Below are 20,206 nucleotides of genomic sequence, written 5' to 3'. Positions count from 1 at the left end.
ATGAAAGAGCTGGGCCAGCAAATTAGAATCTCTAAGAACAATCATAGGGTTCATAAGAGTGGTATTTTTGTACTTGCTTAAAAGCCTAACAGAAAATTTGAGGAAAATGCGAGAGATAATCATTTTCATATCCCCCTTAAACAGCTAACCTTACATATTGGAAGAGCTTCCTAAGAACTGATTTGCTGTTTCATCATTTACACCCACGATCTCACTGATACTTGTTCCTCCTGACTGATAAAAAGTCTGTACATGGAATTCTAAGCCCTAACTCCTCCCTTTCCCCAGTAAGTGACCTAGATGCTTCATTTGACAACAGTGCTGACAGTAACATCTCTAAAGCCAGATGCCCCATGAGTGGCAGAATTTGGATGCTACTTATTTTAAATAGTGATGGCTGGTCTTGAGCTTCTTCAGCACTCCTACCCAACTGACATGCAAAATTACATAGTTTTACATGCTTTTAGTCTGATTTCAATATTGAATATCTTTAGGTCTCTAATAAAATAAAGAAAAATCACTTTATAAATTGTACTTCAGTTTCCTTTTACTGTTTTCTTCTCTGATAATCATACTCTTCTTTCCCCTCAGCACATATCCAATATGGATTTTGGGACATAATCCCATTGAGAGAGAACTGCAACTCATGCAGGTTGGAAGGGGAAGAGGAGCTTGAGGTACAAAGGCATCAATGCAAAATGGGAACAATACAGAACTTGGAGTCCAGAAAGACCAAAGTTTGCAAACAAGAGATATAGAAATTCATGGGAGGCAACATAGATAAAATTTTATTATTTAAAATTAAAAGTTTTTTGCAGGAATAAAACCAACGTAGCCAAAATTAGAAGAAAAGAAAGAAAATGGGGGAAATTTTACAGCAAGTTTCTCTGATAAATTATCAAATTTATAAGCCAAATTTATAAAAATAAGAGCCATTCCCCAATTAATAAGTAGCCAAAGGATATGAATATGCAGTTTTCAGAGGAAGAGATCAAAGCTATCAATAGTTACATAAAAAATTCTCTAAATCATGAATAATTTAAGAAATTCAAATTAAACTACCTCTGAAATATTACCTCATGTGTCAGATTGGCTAAGGTAACAGAAAATGAAAATAATAAATGCTAGAGGATATATGGGAAAATAGGCACACTAATGCACTGTTGGTAGAGTTGTGAGCTAGTCCAATGATTCTGAAGAACAATTTGAAACTATGCCAAAAGCACTACAAAACTGTGTGTACTCTTTGGCACAGCAATACCATCACTAGTCTATGCCACAAAGAGATCAAGGAAAAAGGAAAAGGATCCGTGTGGACAAAAATGTTTATGGTGGTTCTTTTTGTGGCAGCAATAAATTAGAAACTGAAGGGGGCATCCATCAATTGAGGAATGACTGGACATATTGTGGTATATGAATGTGATGTAATACTATTGTGCTGTAAGAAATGATGAAAGGGATGGTGTCAGAAAAGCCTGGGAAGACTTACAGGAACTGAAGCAAAATGAATGAGTAGAACCAGGGGAATAACGTACACAGTAACAGTAACATTGTAAAGATAATCAGCTGTGAAAGACTTATAACTCTGATCATTGCAATGTTCCACCATAACTCCAAAGGACTTGATGAAAAATGCTATCCACCTCCAGAGAGAGAACTGATAGACTCAGAGTACATATTGAAACAAATTTTTTCTCTTTTTAAATTTTTTTTTGCTTTTTTTGGAACATGGCTAATGTAGAAATATCTTTTGCATGATTTCATATGTATAATGGGTATCATATCTTTATTTCTCAATAGGTAGAATAGTAGAGAGAGAGAGAGATTGAAAATAAAAATAAAATATAAAAAAGAGAAAGACCTGGGGTTTGAATCGTACTTCTGATACTCCCTAAATATGTGATGTGATCGTGACCAAGTCACTCAATTTCTCTTTCCTTTGCTTTCAGTTTCCTCATCTGTAAAATGAGCATAATACCAGCCATATATTCTGGTTGTGAGAATCAAACAACCATCTATGCAAAGCATAAGGCTACATATGTTAGCTGTTTTTATTACCATTGCTTCTCCTAGGAATCTTAGAGAAAGATAATACAATCTAATGTATGTAAACAAAACTGGGGTGGACTGACAAGAAAGTTCAGTAATCCCAAGGTTATCTGCTGCCTACAAGGAGAGACAAAAATGGGAATGCCTAGAAAAGACTAATGATTTAAGCCTATACCAAACCTAAAGCAACTTATCTAACTCTTTGTATTTCTCCCTATCTAATCTCATTGGAGTTAACTGAATAAGGTGAGATTGTATGTTTATAAATTTTCTCAAGTCTAATAAATATTAGATTTGTTCTAGGCATATCATTATCTGTTATTTATAAACCTTATTCTCTAACCAAGAACGACTACTCATCATTCCCAAAGCATGGTCTGTGCTTTTCCTGGTTCTTTGTCTTTATCTTACTGGTGAGAAGTAATTTCCCTATTTCCCAATGTTTCCTTAGAACTTTCTACCTCTCATAGTATGCACCACATTCTGCCTTGTCAAACCACAATTAGAGCTAATTGTGAATGTATCTTACGTTCCCTACTTGATTATAAGCCCTGTAAAGAGAAGGGTGATGGGGGCAGCTAGGTGGCGCAGTGGATAGAGCACCAACCCTGGAGTCAGGAGGACCTGAGTTCAAATCTAATCTCATACCAGACACTTGATACTTTACTAGATGTGTGACCCTGGGCAAGTCACTTAACCCCAATTGCCTCATATAAAAAAAAAAGAGGATGATGACAAGTTCATCTCTTAAGCCCCCACAGTGCCTTGCTTGATAATTTCCACAAAGCAGCTGTTTAATAAACAGTTCCTGGATTAAATTTGTTGAAATTAATTCTGTACTGCAGACTGTGGGCTGTGTTGTAGTGGACACAGTAGGAAGGAGAAGGAGAAATTGGTAAAACTGATCCCAGGGGATCAGTCAATGGAGGAAAAATCACTCCTCATAGATCCCCATGGTAGGTGGCAATGGAACTACCTAAAGTAAGTGGTAGTGATGTAGTAGGAGACTCTTATTTTAGAATTAGTCCTCTTTTTTTTTTCAAAAGAAAACTTCAAAGCAGGTAAAATTTGTCTTTGTGACTTCATAACCTCCTTTTTCTATTTCATGTTCCTTCTCTTCAGGTACCCAGGACATTATACTCCCCAAAATCTTCTCTGTTAGAAACCTAAAGTGATCCAAAAAATTCTCAAAGTTTCAAGTCTTCATGTGTGAACGTTGCTGTATCCCTTCAGTATTTTTATTTTAAAAAGTATTAAAGGGAGATAGAAATGATTAAGGCAGAATAATGAAGTCTACTAATGGCAGAATTCTACTTCTTTCATTCACTCCCTGTATGATCACTGACCAATCACTTACTTAAGCCTCCCTCAGCCTCAGTGCTAGTGCTCCTCAAATATTCCATGTACTCCTACTTTAGTACGTATAAAACCTGCTCTGAATCCATTTTATGAGATAGAAATACATTTCCTGACCTTTATATATTTATCCAGTTCATCTAGCATAGGGAAAAGTGGTCATTCAAAATCTGTAGCAAAACAGTCAAGAACAAAATTTCCTCTTTCTCTCTTTTAAATGACCATTCAAAAGGGAAACTGTTCAATGGGGAAATAGATACAAGATAGGACCCATTCTTGTCCCTGTATGTTATCGACTAAAGAAGGAAAAAAGATATATTTGCCAGACTATTTCTTATCTTCTCCAGGTGAAGAGAAGGCAACTGAAGGCAACTGATACTACTTAATATTTTGTATTGTTACACATGCTAAGAAAGATACAAAGAAACTGCTGTTATTCTTATTCTCTGGTTACATTTTTAACATTCCAAATAATCGAATCTACAAGTGGGGGAAATATGAATATGATCTGGTGACCACTCACCCATCCAGACTTCTCCAAATTGTCCTGCTCCAAGCTTCTTTACTAGCTTAATTGATTCACGTGGAATTTCCCAAGCATCTTTATCCCATGGTTTTTGTGGTTTTGGACAAATACATGGCTTCTCAAGCCTTCTGCACAAACCATCCGGCTGCTCTAAATTTTAAAGAAAAAAAATCATTAAAATAGTATTTTGCATTGCATCATATACAGAAATTCTATATTTTAGACTAAAAGTGTTTACCTCAGATCTGCCCTAGTTGATAAATAATTATAGGGTTTCCCTTGAAATAGATATTAATTTGGGACATTTCTAAATGAAAAGACAGGATTATTCTTCTTGTTATTGTTTGAAGATAATTTTATTTGATAGCCTAATTTTATTTTGTTTTGCTATGTTTGTGTGTGTGTGGGGGGGTATTTGTATGCATATGTGCGAATGCCATGTGTATTTGGCAGAAACTGCTGAATGGAATAAGGAATCATTCAAAGGGGTACAGCCTAAGCTTCCAAACAGGAAAAAAGAACAATGAAGAATATTTATTGTCCAGAATATGACAAATAGTTAGCTGGAATACCTATAGAAATTGACACTCTATGTGTGTGTATGACAAACACTGAAAAAAACCAAAGAATTAAGCCCAGAATTAAACAGGAGGAGAAGGAAACACTTTTGATTACTTTTAGAAAAGTGCAAACCATCTTTCAAGACCCCCAACTTCTTCCTAAAACAAAGGCACATCTTCTTTAATATCAACATTCCATTGATGTTATATGGCTCTCATTCATGGAAAACTGCAGTTTCCAGAGAACTAAAACTGACTACCAAGTAGGAGGAAATGGAAAGGCACATAGTGGGTATCAGCAGGTTGCAGTGCATAAACAAAGAAGGTGGGGGTGGGGAGGGAGCACATTCTAGTCCAAGGGAAGAGCCTGCACCAAGGGACAGACATGGGAAATGGAATGTTGTATGGGAAGATGTAGGAGGAGGCCAATTTGGCTGGACTTCAGAATGAGTGGAGGAAAATACTATATAGTAAATCTGAAAAGAACAGGCTGAAGCATAATTAGGACAGGTTTTCAATGCCAAGCTGAAGAGTTTGGGTTTTATCCTCTAGGCAATAGGAAGCCACAAGAGCTTTTGAGGTAGGGAAATGACATGATCAGAACTGTGCAGAAGAACTCTGACAGCTATGGCAAGAATGGGCTGGAGAAGAGAGGGTAGCTACAAAGAGCCAATTAGGAGACTACTATAATAATTCGGGGGACTGGTGATTAAGCCCTGAAGTAGGATGGTGGCTTAGTGAGTAGAATGAAGAAGATAGATTCAAGAGATGTGGTGGAATTAGAATGGACAACACTCAGCAACTGAAGAGACAGTGAGATGAGGAAGATGAGATTGTGAAGCTAAGTGATTAGACAGTTGTGTCCTCACCAAAAATAGGGAGCACACAGTGGGTACCACAATGATGAACCCCAATAGTACAGAATATATGTTCATTTCTATCTTTTTTCTTTTAAAAGACAATCTTAAAACTCCTCCTAATGCCTCCCAGGAAAAGAGTCCTTTACATAAAACTCAATCAACTTGTGTCTCTTTCTGATCACTGAATTAGGACAGTACAATGTGTAAACATTAGTATTTCTTATTGATAGAAATATCCAGGATGCTAATTGATGGGTATTTGTACCCCAAGATACTTCTAGATCATCAAGATCATTAGATCTGAAGAAATATTTGCTTTTTTTAAAGACAACTAGCTAAAGATTTAAAAATAAAAAAGCATTTTATGCTATTAAAAATGCATGTTATAGTATTTGTTGGCCTTACTTTGATAATGCTTAATCATGTCACTGATAGAGGAAAAAGTGACTCTCGGAGATATGTAATAACCTCCATTGTCCAGACTTCTAATTTTGTAGTGCTTAATAACATCACCATGCAGTGGGTCATAATCTCGGACAGAAAGAGAGAAACTTCCTATGGAAAAATAAAGCAATGACTTTAGTTAGGTTAAAGAGTCGTTATAGATTTTCATTTTATTTTACATTATAGAAAATGAATGTTATTAAATATGATAAATATAAACTAAGTTTAAAACTTTTCGTACTTACCCTTTTAAAAAATGACACTGTATTGACCTTTTATCTTTACATCATATATTTTATCCAATATACTCCCCCTTCTTTCTCTCCTTAAAGTCATAAAGAATTTTTAAAAACCCAGTTCATTAAAATAACTAACACATCAAAAAGAAAGTCTGACATTATATTCAGTGTCTCACACTCATAGTTCTCCTGTCTTTGCAGAGAAGCTGGGGGAAATGCCTCTCGTGTATGTTCTCTGGAGCACATCTTAGTTATTATTATTCCATGGGATTCAGTTTTGATTGTTATTGTGGTTGTTTTTTTTTCCAATTGCATCAGTGTAGTCATTGTACACATTGTTTACCTGGTTCTGCTTACTTCACCTTAGACCATTCTTATGTCTTTCCATACTTCTGTGTAGTCATCATATTCATTTTTTTCTTAGAGCAAAGTATTATTGTATTACATTTATGTCTCCCAACATGTTTTGCTACTTCCTAGTCTGTGAGTACCTGCTTCGCTTCTAGTTCTTTTCTATTAAAAAGTGCTGTATGATATTTTCATATGCATATTGGGCTTTTTTTTAACCTTTGACTTCTTCAAAGTATTTGCCTAGTAGTGGGCTCTCTAGGTCAAAGGGTTTGGAGAATTTAGCCTATTTCTTAGCATAAGCAAAACTGTTTCCTACCAATCATCAAATTTTAAGGTCTAGAATTTTTTTTATTTTTAAATTTTTTTGGCAAGGCAATCGAGGTTAAGTGACTTGCCTAGAGTCACACAGCTAGTAAGTGTTATGTGTCTGAGGCCACATTTGAACTCAGATCCTCCTGACTCCAGGGCTGGTGCTCTATGTACTGTGCCACCTAGCTGCCCCAGGTCTAGATATTTTAAATATTCTTATTGAATATTTTAATATGTATTATCAAATATTATTATACAATATTTAGTATGCATTATCAACTTTTTTTAAAGAAATTTACCTAACATACTATTCTCATTCTCTCATAATGGCCTTTTTCTTTAAAAAAAAAAACTTAATTTTAAAATAAATGGAAATATAACTTCTTGATTTATTTTCTTTTAATAATAGCTAACATTTGACTGTAGATGGCTTTAATTTCTTCATAAGAGAACTGCTTGTTCATATCCTTTGACCATTTATCAACTGGGGAATGACTTGTATTCTTATAACTTTGACTTAATTCTCTACATATATTAGAAATGAGGCCCTTATCAGAGAGACTGGTTGTAAAAATTCTTTCCCAATTTTCTACCTTCCTTCTAATCTTAGTTGCATTGGCTTTGTTTGTGCAAAAACTTTTCAATTTAATATAATCAAAACTATCTATTTTGCATTTCGCAATGTTCTCTATCTCCTGTTTGGTCATGAATTCTTCTGTTCTCCATAAATCTGATAGGTGAACTATTCCTTGCTCTCCCAGTTTGCTTATAGTATCAGCCTTTATATCTAAATCATGAACCCATTTTGACTTTATTTTGATATATGGTGTGAGATTTTGGTCTATGCCTAGTTTCTGCCATACTCTTTTCCAGTTTTCCCAGGAGTTTTTTTTTCAAATAGTGAGTTCTTATCCCAGAAGCTAGGGGTCTTTGGGTTTATCAAATAGTATATTCCTATAGTCATTGACTACTGTTTCTTGCATACCTAACCTATTCCACTGATCCACCACTCTATTTCTTAGCCAGTACCAAGTAGTTTTGATGACTGCTGTTTTATAATACAATTTAAGATCTGGAACAGCTAGGCCACCTTCCCCTGCATTTCTTTTCATTAGTTCTCTTGATATTCTGGACCTTTTCTTCTTACAGATGAATCTTGTTATTATTCTTTCTAGCTCTATAAAATAATTTTTGATAGTTTGATTAGTATGGCACTGAATAAGTAAATTAGTTTAGGTAGAATTTTCATTTTTATTATATTAGCTCAGCCTACCCATGAGCAACTGATGTTTTTCCAGTTATTTAGATCTGACTTTATTTGTGTGGAAAGCATTTTGTAATTGTGTTCATATAGTTCCTGGGTTTGTTTGGGTAGGTTGATTCCTAAATATTTTATAATGTCTAATATATTGTATTATTGTATTATATTTTATATTATATTTATGTTTATATATTTATTATATTTAAAATATTATAATATTTTATAATGCTCTAAATCACTATTGATTAGAAAAATGGGAATCAAAACAACTCTGAGGTACCACATCACACCTATCAGATTGGCCAGCATAACAAAACGGGAAAATGATAAATGTTGGAGAAGATGTGGGAAAACTGGAACACTAATGCATTGTTGGTGGAGTTGTAAAATGATCCAACCATTTTGAAGAGCAATTTGGAACTATACCCAAAGGGCTACAAAAATGTGCATACCCTTTGACCCAGCAATAGCACTTCTAGGGTTGTATCCCAAAGAGATCATAAAAATGGGGAAAGGACCCACATGTACAAAAATATTTATAGCAGCTTTTTTTGTGGTGGCAAAGAATTGGAAATTAAGGGAATGCACATCAATTGGGGAATGGCTGAACAAGTTGTGGTATATGAATGTAATGGAATGCTATTGTGCTGCAAGAAATGATGAGCAGGCGAACTTCAGAAAAACCTGGAAAGACTTGTATGGTGTGATGCTGAGTGAAGTGAGCAGAACCAGGAGAACATTGTACACAGTAACAGCCACATTGTGCAATGACTAACACTGATAGACTTTGCCCTTCTCAGCAATGCAAGGATCTAAGAGATCTCCAAAGGTCTCATGATGGAAAATGCTATCCACATCCAAAGAAAGAACTATGGAGTTTCAATGCAGATCGAAGCATACTATTTGCTATTTTTTCTTCTGTTTTGTTTTGTTTTCTCTCTTTCTTATGGTTCTTCCTATTAGTTCTAATTCTTCCTTACAACATCACTAATATGAAAATATGTTTAATAGGAATATACATGTGTGTATATATATATATATATACATATATAGTATAAATATATACATATATACATCCTATATCAGATTGCATGCCATCTTGGGGAGGGAGGTGGGAAGGGAAAGAAAGAAAAATGTAAAACTCAAAAGCTTGTGGAAGTGATTGTTGATAAATTAAAATAAATTAATAAAAAAAGAAAAAATAATAGTTAACGTTTATATAGTACTTACTATGCAACAGGTATTATACTAAGCCCTTTATTATCTCATTTGGTTCCCACATTAACCTTGAAAGTAGATGCTATTATTATTCCCATTTTACAGATGAGGAAACTGAGGCAAACAGTGGTTAAGTGACTTGTCCAGGGTCACACAGCTAATAAGTGTCTAATGCTGGATTTGAACTCACTTCTTCCTGACTCCAGTCCCAGCACTCTATCCGTTGTGCCACCTACTTACCTTTACAAATGTTTGAATGTTTGAAAAATATTTCAAAGCCTTACATATTGTAAGAAACGATCATTTTATAAAAATGGCCTTTATTGTAATAGTGTACACAATTATTTTTATAGCACAAGTAACCATTTAAAAAATACTTTTTTTTTTGTAATTCTGAACTTGACAAATACCGGTAAATACAAGCATTTCCTTATACAAGAAGAGCAAAGACGATTGCACATGAGTAATCAAATCTCCATCATTTACAGCTGGTTTTTAAAGTCATATAATAAATTCAGCACATTAGTTTCAAAGTTCTCCTGCTTGTCTCCTCTTGTCTCCTTGCTTTCCTTCTGAACCTCTTTCTCTTTTCTTCTGTGCATCTTTAAATGTATTACTGACACATTTTTTTGGTACCACCATCATTAGCCCTCTTCTCCACACCAATTCTCTATCCCTCCTCCCTCCCCTATTTTAAACCTTCTCTTGGAACCAAAATGCACAGTTAAGCAAAACAAGCCCACATTGATCTGGTCCAAAAAATGTATTTCTGTCCTCAGAGTAACAACGTAAAATGCTACTATATCTATAATGTCCCAAATCTTAAAGCCTTAAGCTTTTGCTATCTGTTGACTTATTCTTCAAAAATAGTTTCAGTAAATTGCTTCAGGAATAATATTTTGTAAAACAAAATAAATGTGTCCCACCTTTTAATGTTTCACTTTCTCGGATAAGAAATGATCCTGCACTATTCCCTGGAGCCAAAAGCTGTCTTTCAGCATCTTTCCGGGTTATATCTTTAAAGAACCATCTGAAAAGGAAATGTGAAAAAGTTTGGAGATGGTATTTCCTCGGGAAGCAATGGCATAAATAAGGTAAAAATACAACAACAGGAAGTGCATAAGTTATATGAAATTTTGGAAGAACTTACTCTTCTGTTTCCAAAGTGTTGACTTTTGCTACATAATTGCTGGGAATGAAGCCTTCTTTTTTGGTTAAAAGAGATCTAGCTTTCCACCATTCTCCATGCCTGAAACAAAAATACATATAAAAGGATGTTAATATCAATAAGTCAAGAACTGGTTATTGTTCTCTTTTGGTAAATTGAACCTAGAACTCCAAGATTTGAGTGCAAACATCACTCTCCTCTTTCTTGAGCCCAAACATAGGTTGAGTATGGAGTATATATTGAGCACTAACTCGCAATCCCAAAAGTGGGTCACTTTGTTTAGTGTTACACAAAGCACTTTTAATAGATCATGTTACCATACTTTAGAAACATAAATACTTATGTGTATGTACATACACACATATATATTTCTATTCAGCTATAAATCAGTTATTCATCTCAATTCACCTAAGAGAGATGTATCACTATTCTTGTGACAAAATTAAGAAGAAAAGGAAAATGAGACAAGTGAGCAAATGTCACCCTTCCATGTTATATTAACTCTCTTATTAAATTACCTGGTTTCTATAGCAATATTCATTATGGAAAAATTTTGAATAAAAAAATTACAATGTAATGAGTCATTTCCTCATTCTCCAGTTTTTACAAAGAAGGTATATATAGAGTAAAGCATATGTTATGTGCGTCTGTGTGAGGGGAAATGAAAAGATAATTAAGTTACGTCATTTGCCTGCTCTCCAAAATCGTTTAGAAGTACAAAATGCCTACTCCTCAAATTCCTTGATGCCACTACAGGGTAGGAAAAGAAGTCTTTAATCACAATACACATGAGGATGTTTATAGTTTTCCCTCCTCAAATCTACTCAATACTTGAAATGATAACATATGTATTCAAAGCATGTTGGTATGTGCTAGAGATAGCTAAGATTAAAACATGTAGAATGTCTTATTCTCAAGTTAGTCTTCTAACTAAGTAAATGAGATAAAATAGAAGAAGAGGTTAGGGAAATAATGTGGAAAATGAGATACTGTGTATATAGCAAATATATAATATTAATGCTGAGTATGGTCTTCACAAATAAAAGTAGTTGCTTTTAGAGTCTTACGTTCTTTAGACTCACAAAACCAAATTAATTTTTTAAAGTAAAAAAGCAGCATCCTTAACAGTGCTTGGGGCCTACTTAGACACAAAAAATTCCTGAAGTTGTAAAACAGGCCAAAAACAAATACATTTTTCTACAAAGTGAGACTAGCCAGTAGAGTGTTCTAGCAGCCAAACTTAAAAGGCAAAAGTAGTTATTTTGACCTTGCCCTATCTAAGCACCAAATTGTACCAGTAGCAAAGTTGTGAAGTTTCACTTTCACATGACAAGGATCAGGTTAACACTGGGTTACTAGAAGGTAACAGCTGTGGATAAAATGGACAGGTCTATAAGATTTGGATGGGTTTGGGAATCAAAAGCCAGAAGTTGCAATGTGGATATACTTACTCTTCAATGATTTTCAATTTTTCTCCTTTCTTGAAGGATAAATCATCAGGGTGAAGGCCATCATAGGGATATAAGGCTATTACCACAGTCCCTTGCTCTTCAGAATCTGTTAATGAATAACTCAAGTGAAAACACCTAAAAGATAAACCCTCAGAAACACTGATCAAGTGCCCATTCTGTGCAGAACACTAAGTTGGGAACTATAGACAGGTATTTTTAAGGGAATAAGACACATGGCTCCTGCCCTTGGAGGATCAAGGAGTGGACAGTCCACAAGAATCCACAGAAAATACAAAAAAAATATACATGAAGAAAGAAATAAATATCATTAATTACAACTGCCTAGGGCATATACAAAAGCTAAGGGGAAGTTACTTTACAAAGGATCTGAAAGTGTTTTAAAAACACATGGATGTTCTGATGAAAACATACCTTTCTTTTGAAACCTTTGTCCTGGTAAAAGTTGAGAATCTGGACTGAGCACCTACAAAGAGAATATGTGTTAAGCATCTCTGCACAGTAATAGTTTTTCTGGGTCATATCTGTGTTCCATATAATGCCTTTAATGCTAACAGTGGCAACTGGGATGTGAGTTTGATGCTTCCATAAATAAGAAAGGAGAGAAAAATGCAAGAAGAAATTCTGAAAAGTAATGCACAGGAATAGCTCACGGGATTGGGCAGGATCAAGGAGAGGTGTATGGGAAACTGAGAGGTGAGGGGATAAAGTGCCAAATGGAGGCTTTCACCAATGGGAAACCACCTTCTTGTGGTGTCAAGAACTCAAAGAGAAATGTTTCATGACCAACTCTTACCCATCACTGGTAGCAGTGGTATATTCTCTAGGTTGTTTTGATTTTCTTTGGATGGAAACAAAGAGGGTGGAACACAGGGAAGAGAAGGAATATGTACCTAGTCACTGTAAATTCTGATGATATATTCTCTTGTCCCACAAAGGTGGTACAATGACTCAGGAAGCGCCCAGTACTTCTTGAAAGATAGATAGAATGAATGTAAAATGATCACAAATCCTCCAATTTTTTTTTACTCCATTGATCATCTGATTAAAGTGATTTAACATAAATGGCACAAAGTGTAGACCATGTTAAAAAAAAAACCTATCATAGATATCACCAGGCTGATGGAATTCTATTATGAATGCCAAGGGATTTTTTTTTAACCTGCCTATAATATTTAATTTAGCTTCAAGTATACTTTATCATTTTGAATCTATTTTATACTTAATTTCTTGATCACTAAGATTTGTAGAATTAATATAATGTTTGTTATATAAGACTTAGAGAAAATAATCCAAAGACTAAAAACAGGACTAAAATCTTGAGAGTAGCAAATCATATCATCCAGCCATTATTATCGAGTTTGCCTCTTTAAATGGTTTTCAAATAGGTCATTAATTTATACTTTAAAAATGAGACATCTTTCATGTAATACACATTATTAGCTTTTGACATTATTTTTGACACTATTTTTAGTAATCACAGCATAACATGTATATACAGTACTTAAAAAGTTATGAAGTCTTTACATTTATCATCTCACTTGATTCTCTCAATAACCTTATAAAGTAGGTCTCCAGTTATTATTGCCATTTTACAGATTAGGAAACCTAGGCTCAGAGAGGTTAAGTGATTTGTGTTAATTGTACAATAAATGTCAGAGGTTAGATTCAAACCCAGGACCCCAAGTCTAAAACGCTCTCTTTGATACCATGCTGTCCCATGACATAATGTGCCTTTTTAAAAAAAATTGTCCTTCCAGTTGTGGCTAACAATTTTTAGTATTCATTGATGCTTTTGTCCATTTCCTTTTATGACCAATGTCATGTATTTTCATAATAATTGGTCTAGCTTCTAAGTAACTGCGCTGGCCATCAATCACGGCAAAGCTAACTGATAATGAAAGAATAGAAATCATGATCTTTACCCACATAGCCAAAGGTGCCAACTAAAATACAATACTGCATTATACATTATGGAAAATAAATTTTCAACAATATTTAGCTACTTCTGATTTCTAAATCAAGTGATTTTTTTTTTACCTCTTTGTTACTGAAAATAAAACTTTTAATAAAGTGAAGTATGTTGTTTCTTCCTATTTAAAAAATTAAATTAAGCACATTTTAATATTCTCCATCACCTATTATTTGTTGTCCAACAAGACTGAAAATGAAAACATTTTCCACACTTGAAATTAAAAAGCACTTGATTTAAAACAGATTAAATTTATGGTGAACTGTGCTAGGGAAGAGGAATTTGATTTTGCATGGGAGCTTTAGCATCTCATGAGAGAAATAAGAATCATTCACTTTCCTCCCTATATTTCCTTGGCTTTCTATTTATAAAGAAAATTATTTTTCTGTTGCAAATCTAATTCCCTGATAAGTCTGAGATGTTTACTCATACAAGAAATAATACAATTTTTGAAAAACTCAGACATGCAATTGTTTAATTTTTGTACTCTCTCATCTCCCACCACATCTCAATTCAGTCACTTTTAACCTTCTTTTCAAAAAAACCCTTCCTCTAACTCATAAATTCTCAAAAAACTCCTTTATATGTTTGGTATCTGAAGAATTGCTGACTAAAAAAAAGTTTACATTTTTTATATATTGATTGTAGGAGACAGGAAACTACAGAAATGGTATAGTGCTTTAAAATATTTTATACTGTATAGAGATATTGTTTAAAATGTTCTTAGAGGCTAGGTACTGGATGATCCTATTAAACCATGCTATGAAAGAGTATGTGACTGATTTTTTGGGGAAAGGATATAAAGGGGAGGATACAGGAGGTTTAATATCAAGTACATTTAAGGTCACTATTATTCAATTTTTTTTCTTCCCCAAGAAATGTAAATTTGTTAGCCAAGGCCTTCCTGGAATGAATGAAAATAAAACATTACCGATTCTACTGTTGTAAAAACTTGCCTAGGGCAAGTACCTAAGAATGAATAAATTTTTTAAAAATTCATTATAAAGAAAGGAACTACAATGTTCTTCACTGTACTAAAAATTAAGGTATTTCTTTCCTTGATTAGCTTGGATGGGTGGGAGAATACAAGGAAAAGATCGGAAGGAAAGAAGAGTTGGAAGGTAATATTTTAGATGTATTCTTTGTTGTAGTTTGCATTTAAGGACACTGTGCTAATCTCACTACATATTCTAATATAAACTTTTTTTCCTTTATAGAATAGTAGATTCATTCTTGAGTTTGAAATTTTCCTTGACACCAGTGATATAAAAATAATTTTCTCAATATAAAGAACACAAAATAATCATTACGCAATAAACGGCCAGGTATCCACAAAGTTGTTTACATGCCTTTAGAATGGTTGAATTAAAAAAAAAAAAACAAATTATTTGAGAACCAGTCAATCGTGATACATGCATATGTTCTCAATTGAATTTTAATTATGCCAGCCATGCTTGGATCTTGCTCTTGGAATTCTCCCCTGAGACTATCTACTTACTGGCCTTTGCTGTTTATTGGACGTTGGATCTCTCACATAAATAGTTCGGTCAGTATTACGTACTGGTTCGGTCTTCAAATCTATTCCATCGTGAGTTGAATTGTCTTTTCTTTTTGATTTTATACATCCCATATTTCCTGTTGGAACACAAAAGCATTTAACTTTTTACCATACTAGAACTGATTTCTCACTTATTCATCACCCAAGCAATTAATGATATTATTAATTCACAATTCTCCATTTATATCATACCTGATCAATAAGGTTGTATATAGACACCATCAATAACATTGGTAAGAATGTAATTGCTTCATCTGTAGGGGGTTATCAAATAAGCAGAAAAGCAAATCCCAGGCCTCAAGAAGTACATAACAAAATTTAAAAGTAATTTCATTTAATAATGATTATGGCTTTACCAGGAGATTATTAAGAGGCAACATGACTTAGTGGATGATGTATTGTGAATTAAAAAGTCCTAGATTCAAATCCCAGCTCAGACACTTATTAAATGTGTGACCCTGGGCAAGTCACTTAACCTCTGTTTGCCTATTTCCTCATCTGTAAAAAGGCAACAATAATCATACATACCCCCCAGGGTTGTTGTGAGTATAAAATGAGATGATATTTGTAAAGTGCTTTGTAATCCATAAAGCACTATATGAAAGCAAATTATTATTATTGGTGAAAGGGGTTCCTATACTATAAGTTGTCTAGCTGTTAAATCAGATTCCTATTTCTGTTTCAATTAAAAAGGTTTTTTTTAAAATAATATTTCTGTTTTTTCATAATGGTGAATGATAGATATAGATGCTATAAATTTTGGAGAATGACTAATATAATTAAATTCACATGCTCACTACTCTTAGAGATCATTTTGACTAATCCCTTCATTTTACAAATGAAGAAATTGAGGCTCAGAGAAGTGAAGTAATTTGTAGGACGTCAATGAGATTTAGTAGAATTAGGATTAGAACCCAAGTCTACCAATTTCTTTAATTGGCACTCTTTCCAGTATACAACCCTGCCTCTCTTCTTAGATCTACATTGGACTTTTGTCCAGAAACCATTTAAAAAAAAAATAAGAATCTTCCCCTCCCCCAGATATTAGGAATTGCTAATCTTCACTGAAGTTACTATCATACTAAAAGTCAATTTTAAATGCGTACCAGAAAGCTTTGGGACAAAGGGATAAAAACAAGCATTTGATTTAATTCCTTTTGAATGAGTTACACACACACACACACACACACACACACACACACACACACACACACAGAGATTACTTGCCCAAAACGTTTATTTGTTCAATGAAGAAATCTTTTCATTGTGAAGGGAAAGGGAATGATATCTCTGGGATTTTGATAGAAAATATATCTTTGGAACATCAATAAATATTCAGCATCTACTATGTGCCAGGCACTGTACTAAGCATTGGGGATACAAGAAAGTTAAACAACAACAACAATAACAACAACAAAAACCAGCCTCTGTTCTCAAGGAGCTCACAGTCTAATGAGAGAAGGAGACAAAATGCAAACAACTATGTACAAACAAGCTATATATAGGATACATCAGAGATAATCAACTAAGGGAAGGCACAAGAATTAACAAGTGAATCAGGAAAAGCTCCTTCTAGAATGGAAGATTTCAGCTAGGCGATCTGGAGATAAACTGTTAGGTTTGAGGAACAGCAAGGCCAGTGTCACTAGATCTGAGTATGTGAGGAAGGGTATAAGGTGTAAGAAGAATGGAAAGGCGGGGTATGTGTGTACAGGTTATGAAAAGCTTTTGAATACCAGAAGATTGTATACATTTGATTTTGGAGGTGATGGGAATCCACTAGAGTTTATTTAGTAGGGAGGATGATGTGTTTAGACCTATGCTTTAGGAATATCACGTTGATGGCTAAGTACAAAATGGAATGAAGTGGCACAGACTTGTATCAGGTAAACCGAGTAAGCGATTACAATAGTTTTAAGTCTAAGGTGAAGCACCAGGGTGGTGGAAGTGTCAGAGGAGAGTAGGGAGCACATGAGAAATATTATAAAGCTGAAATAGACAGAACTTGGCAACAGATTGGCTATGGGGCTTGAGAGTTAGGAGCTGAGGATGACACATAGGCTGCAATCCTACCTTTGACAGGAATAGAGAAGGTTGGAAGGTTAGGGAATTAGGGGAAAAGATAATAAGTTCAGTTTTAGACTTGTTTAGTTTGAAATGTCTACAAGACATCCTGTTTGAGATGTCTAATAGACAGCTGAAGAGATGAGACTGGAGGTCGGCAAAGAGGCTAGGGTTAGATAAGCAGATCTGAGAGTCACCAGCTCTTAAGAATGAGCATTGAATTCAATGTAAGATCACTTTACCATGTCACCTGCTTATGAAGCCTTTAAATTATTCATTTCTAATATTTGTGAAATTTATAGAAAAACAAAGAATGGAATGTTTCTTCTCTTATGCATCCCAATATGACTGAGCTTTGAGTATGTGTCCAGTACCATTCTCCACATTCTGAGATTTAAAACATTTAAAAACAAATGATCAACTCTGAAAGTCCAAGAGCTTCTTCCTAATTTAAACCATGAGGTTTCATCTCTTACTTCTAATGATAAAAGAAACTAAAGTCTTCCCCCCACACACACCTAGGGATTGCCCTTTAATCTCAATTACTAAATGAGAAATAGCTGAAAACAAAACTATTGTCTTACCACAACTTTCTAATATTCAAAGATTGAGCCTTCCTAGCAATGACAACCATCTATCTCGTGCACATTAGAAGCTCAGAAACTTCCCCTACTGTAGAGAGAGGTATGGCCTTATTGATGTAAAGTGGTTAATCACCCAAGAACCACAGAGTAAATTTGATACCCTGCTCCAGATTTTTTTAAAAAAAGAGCTTAGAAGGAATTAGTAAAATTAGGCAAAAGGGCAATGTGGGAAAGCCAGAATTGAATGATGATATTCCTAAATTAAAATGATCTTGAACTTCATTAATAGGAATAAATGTTTCAAAGAGTTTCTGCAATGAAGTTATTTCTATAGAATGCCATGTTGATTTTTTGATTTTCTTCCTTTACCAATTTGCATTACTCGGTTTTGACTTTGCTTACCCAAACCAGAAAAAAAAATTAGGTGTCCATGATTGTGTATATTTGTTTTTCTATTATCCTCTTATTTCTGCCTAATGGAATATAAACCTCTACATCATAATTTCCCATTTGCAGGCACAATGCAAATTAGAACTGCTAAGGACTTGCAAAGGATTCTCATAAAAGGACAAGTTCCCCAAAACTTCCAGACAAACATAAGTGGGACTAGTATTCAGGAAACTTTAAATAAGTATGCTAGACAGAAGGTTAACCTACAAAATCAGCCCTGTCCCCAGCAGCCAAAAGTGTCCAGAAAAATCATTTCTGATCATCAGGTCCACAGAAAATCACTATCTCCATTTTCATTACCAGTGCAGGCTCTCAGGGATAAGAGGTGAGGTCAGGAATAATGGGAAGCAAAGGATAATAGGAGGCAAGCTACCAGGGACTGAATACTTGGTATGAAAATCTGAAGGCTAAATCAGAGAGTGATTGACCCATAGTTTTATTTTGAGAATTTCACATTTAATGCAGAGGCAGAATGTCTAGAGTGCTGGGCTTAGGGTCCAAAGATAACATTAATCATTATGATACTGAATTCTCAAGTTCTGAATACTTTAATCTTTTCCTGCCTTAAATATTTCCATCTTTTCTCTTGAGGAGGTAACAGATACCATGGGACAAGAACCTACTCTGGATTCAGAGGAACTGCATTCAAATCCTTTCTCTGATGCTTACGAGTACAACTTTGGGCTCACTTAACCTACTTGAGCCCCAGTTTCCTCATCTGTAAAATGAAGGGGTTGTACTGTGTCTTATAAGGTCCTTTCAAGTTCTAGATGAATGATTTTTGATCTTGTTTCTCATGCACTCTAAGAATTCTTTTAGTATATAGGAAACGAATTTATTACTGACATCATCTTACTCATCTTTGAGTGTTGTTTAATCATTCTATGGGTGCAGTGTATTGAAAAGACCATTGGAAATATATAAAAAAGATCACTCGTTATGACTAGATAAGATGTATACCAGAAACATAGGGTTAGCTAAATATCAAAGAAACTGTAAACATAACCAACCATATTAATAACAAAAACAATAAAATTTTTAATTTTTATTGTTAATGTTATTATATATAATATATATTATAACATTATGTATAATATATATTATATATATAATAATAACATTATTAATGTTATTGTTAATTAGTGGATAAAAGGTTTGACAAAATGCAACACTCATTTATTTTGGAAATGCTACTTAAAATCAAGAAATAACATTAATTATAATGGAGAAACAAGATGTCCATGGTTACTATTATTATTTGATAAAGTTTAGAAATGATAGCTAGTATAAGAAAAAAATAAGTTAAAGGAATGAGCATTGGCAAAGATAACTTCAAAATATTTTTACTGGAAGATATCATAGTTTATTGAGAATCTTAGATATGCAATGAAAGAAATAATTGAAACAAGCAGTAATTTTAGTAAAGTAGTGGGATATAAAATAGATACACAAAATCAATCTTTAGATATATTACTAACAAAACCTAGTAAGAAATAGGAAAAATTCCATGCAAAACCATAAGATGCACAAAATATTGGGAACCCTCCCACCAATATATACTCAAAACTTATAGTACTATAACACACTTTACATTAATAAAAGAATACAAGAAATTGGAAAAATATTCATTGTTTAAGGTTGGACTACAACAATAATAATAAATAACTAAATTACCTTACAGATTTAGTGCCAAACTACTAAGAGATTTACTTTATAGGCTTAGATAAAATCATAACAAACTACATCTGGACAAAATAAAAGATCAAGA

At 34.0% G+C, this 20,206-nt stretch overlaps 1 protein-coding gene across 2 annotated transcripts in view; it reads right to left on the bottom strand.

Annotated features, from left to right (window-relative positions):
- Positions 1-20,206, bottom strand: part of LOC114053900 (tyrosine-protein kinase Lyn) — a 146,552-nt gene that overhangs the window by 54,012 nt on the left and 72,334 nt on the right. The window contains exons 2-8 of one of the 2 annotated variants that reach the window (XM_027877020.1): positions 15,344-15,417; positions 12,225-12,276; positions 11,793-11,898; positions 10,324-10,422; positions 10,100-10,203; positions 5,757-5,906; positions 3,929-4,081 (exon numbers count right to left, since the gene is read on the bottom strand). In XM_027877020.1, coding sequence (XP_027732821.1) covers positions 3,929-4,081; positions 5,757-5,906; positions 10,100-10,203; positions 10,324-10,422; positions 11,793-11,898; positions 12,225-12,276; positions 15,344-15,412 — 733 coding nt within the window. In that variant the 5' untranslated portion in view covers positions 15,413-15,417. Of the gene's footprint in view, positions 1-3,928; positions 4,082-5,756; positions 5,907-10,099; positions 10,204-10,323; positions 10,423-11,792; positions 11,899-12,224; positions 12,277-15,280; positions 15,418-20,206 lie in introns of both variants that reach the window. The other variant, XM_027877019.1, reaches the window with a different exon arrangement.

This window comes from Vombatus ursinus, unplaced genomic scaffold, assembly GCF_900497805.2.
Source record: "Vombatus ursinus unplaced genomic scaffold, bare-nosed wombat genome assembly UNPS02014812.1, whole genome shotgun sequence".
In the NCBI taxonomy this organism is placed as follows: domain Eukaryota; kingdom Metazoa; phylum Chordata; class Mammalia; order Diprotodontia; family Vombatidae; genus Vombatus; species Vombatus ursinus.
The sequence above is the reverse complement of the archived record's forward strand: the minus strand, read 5'-3'. Positions and strand labels throughout refer to the sequence as shown.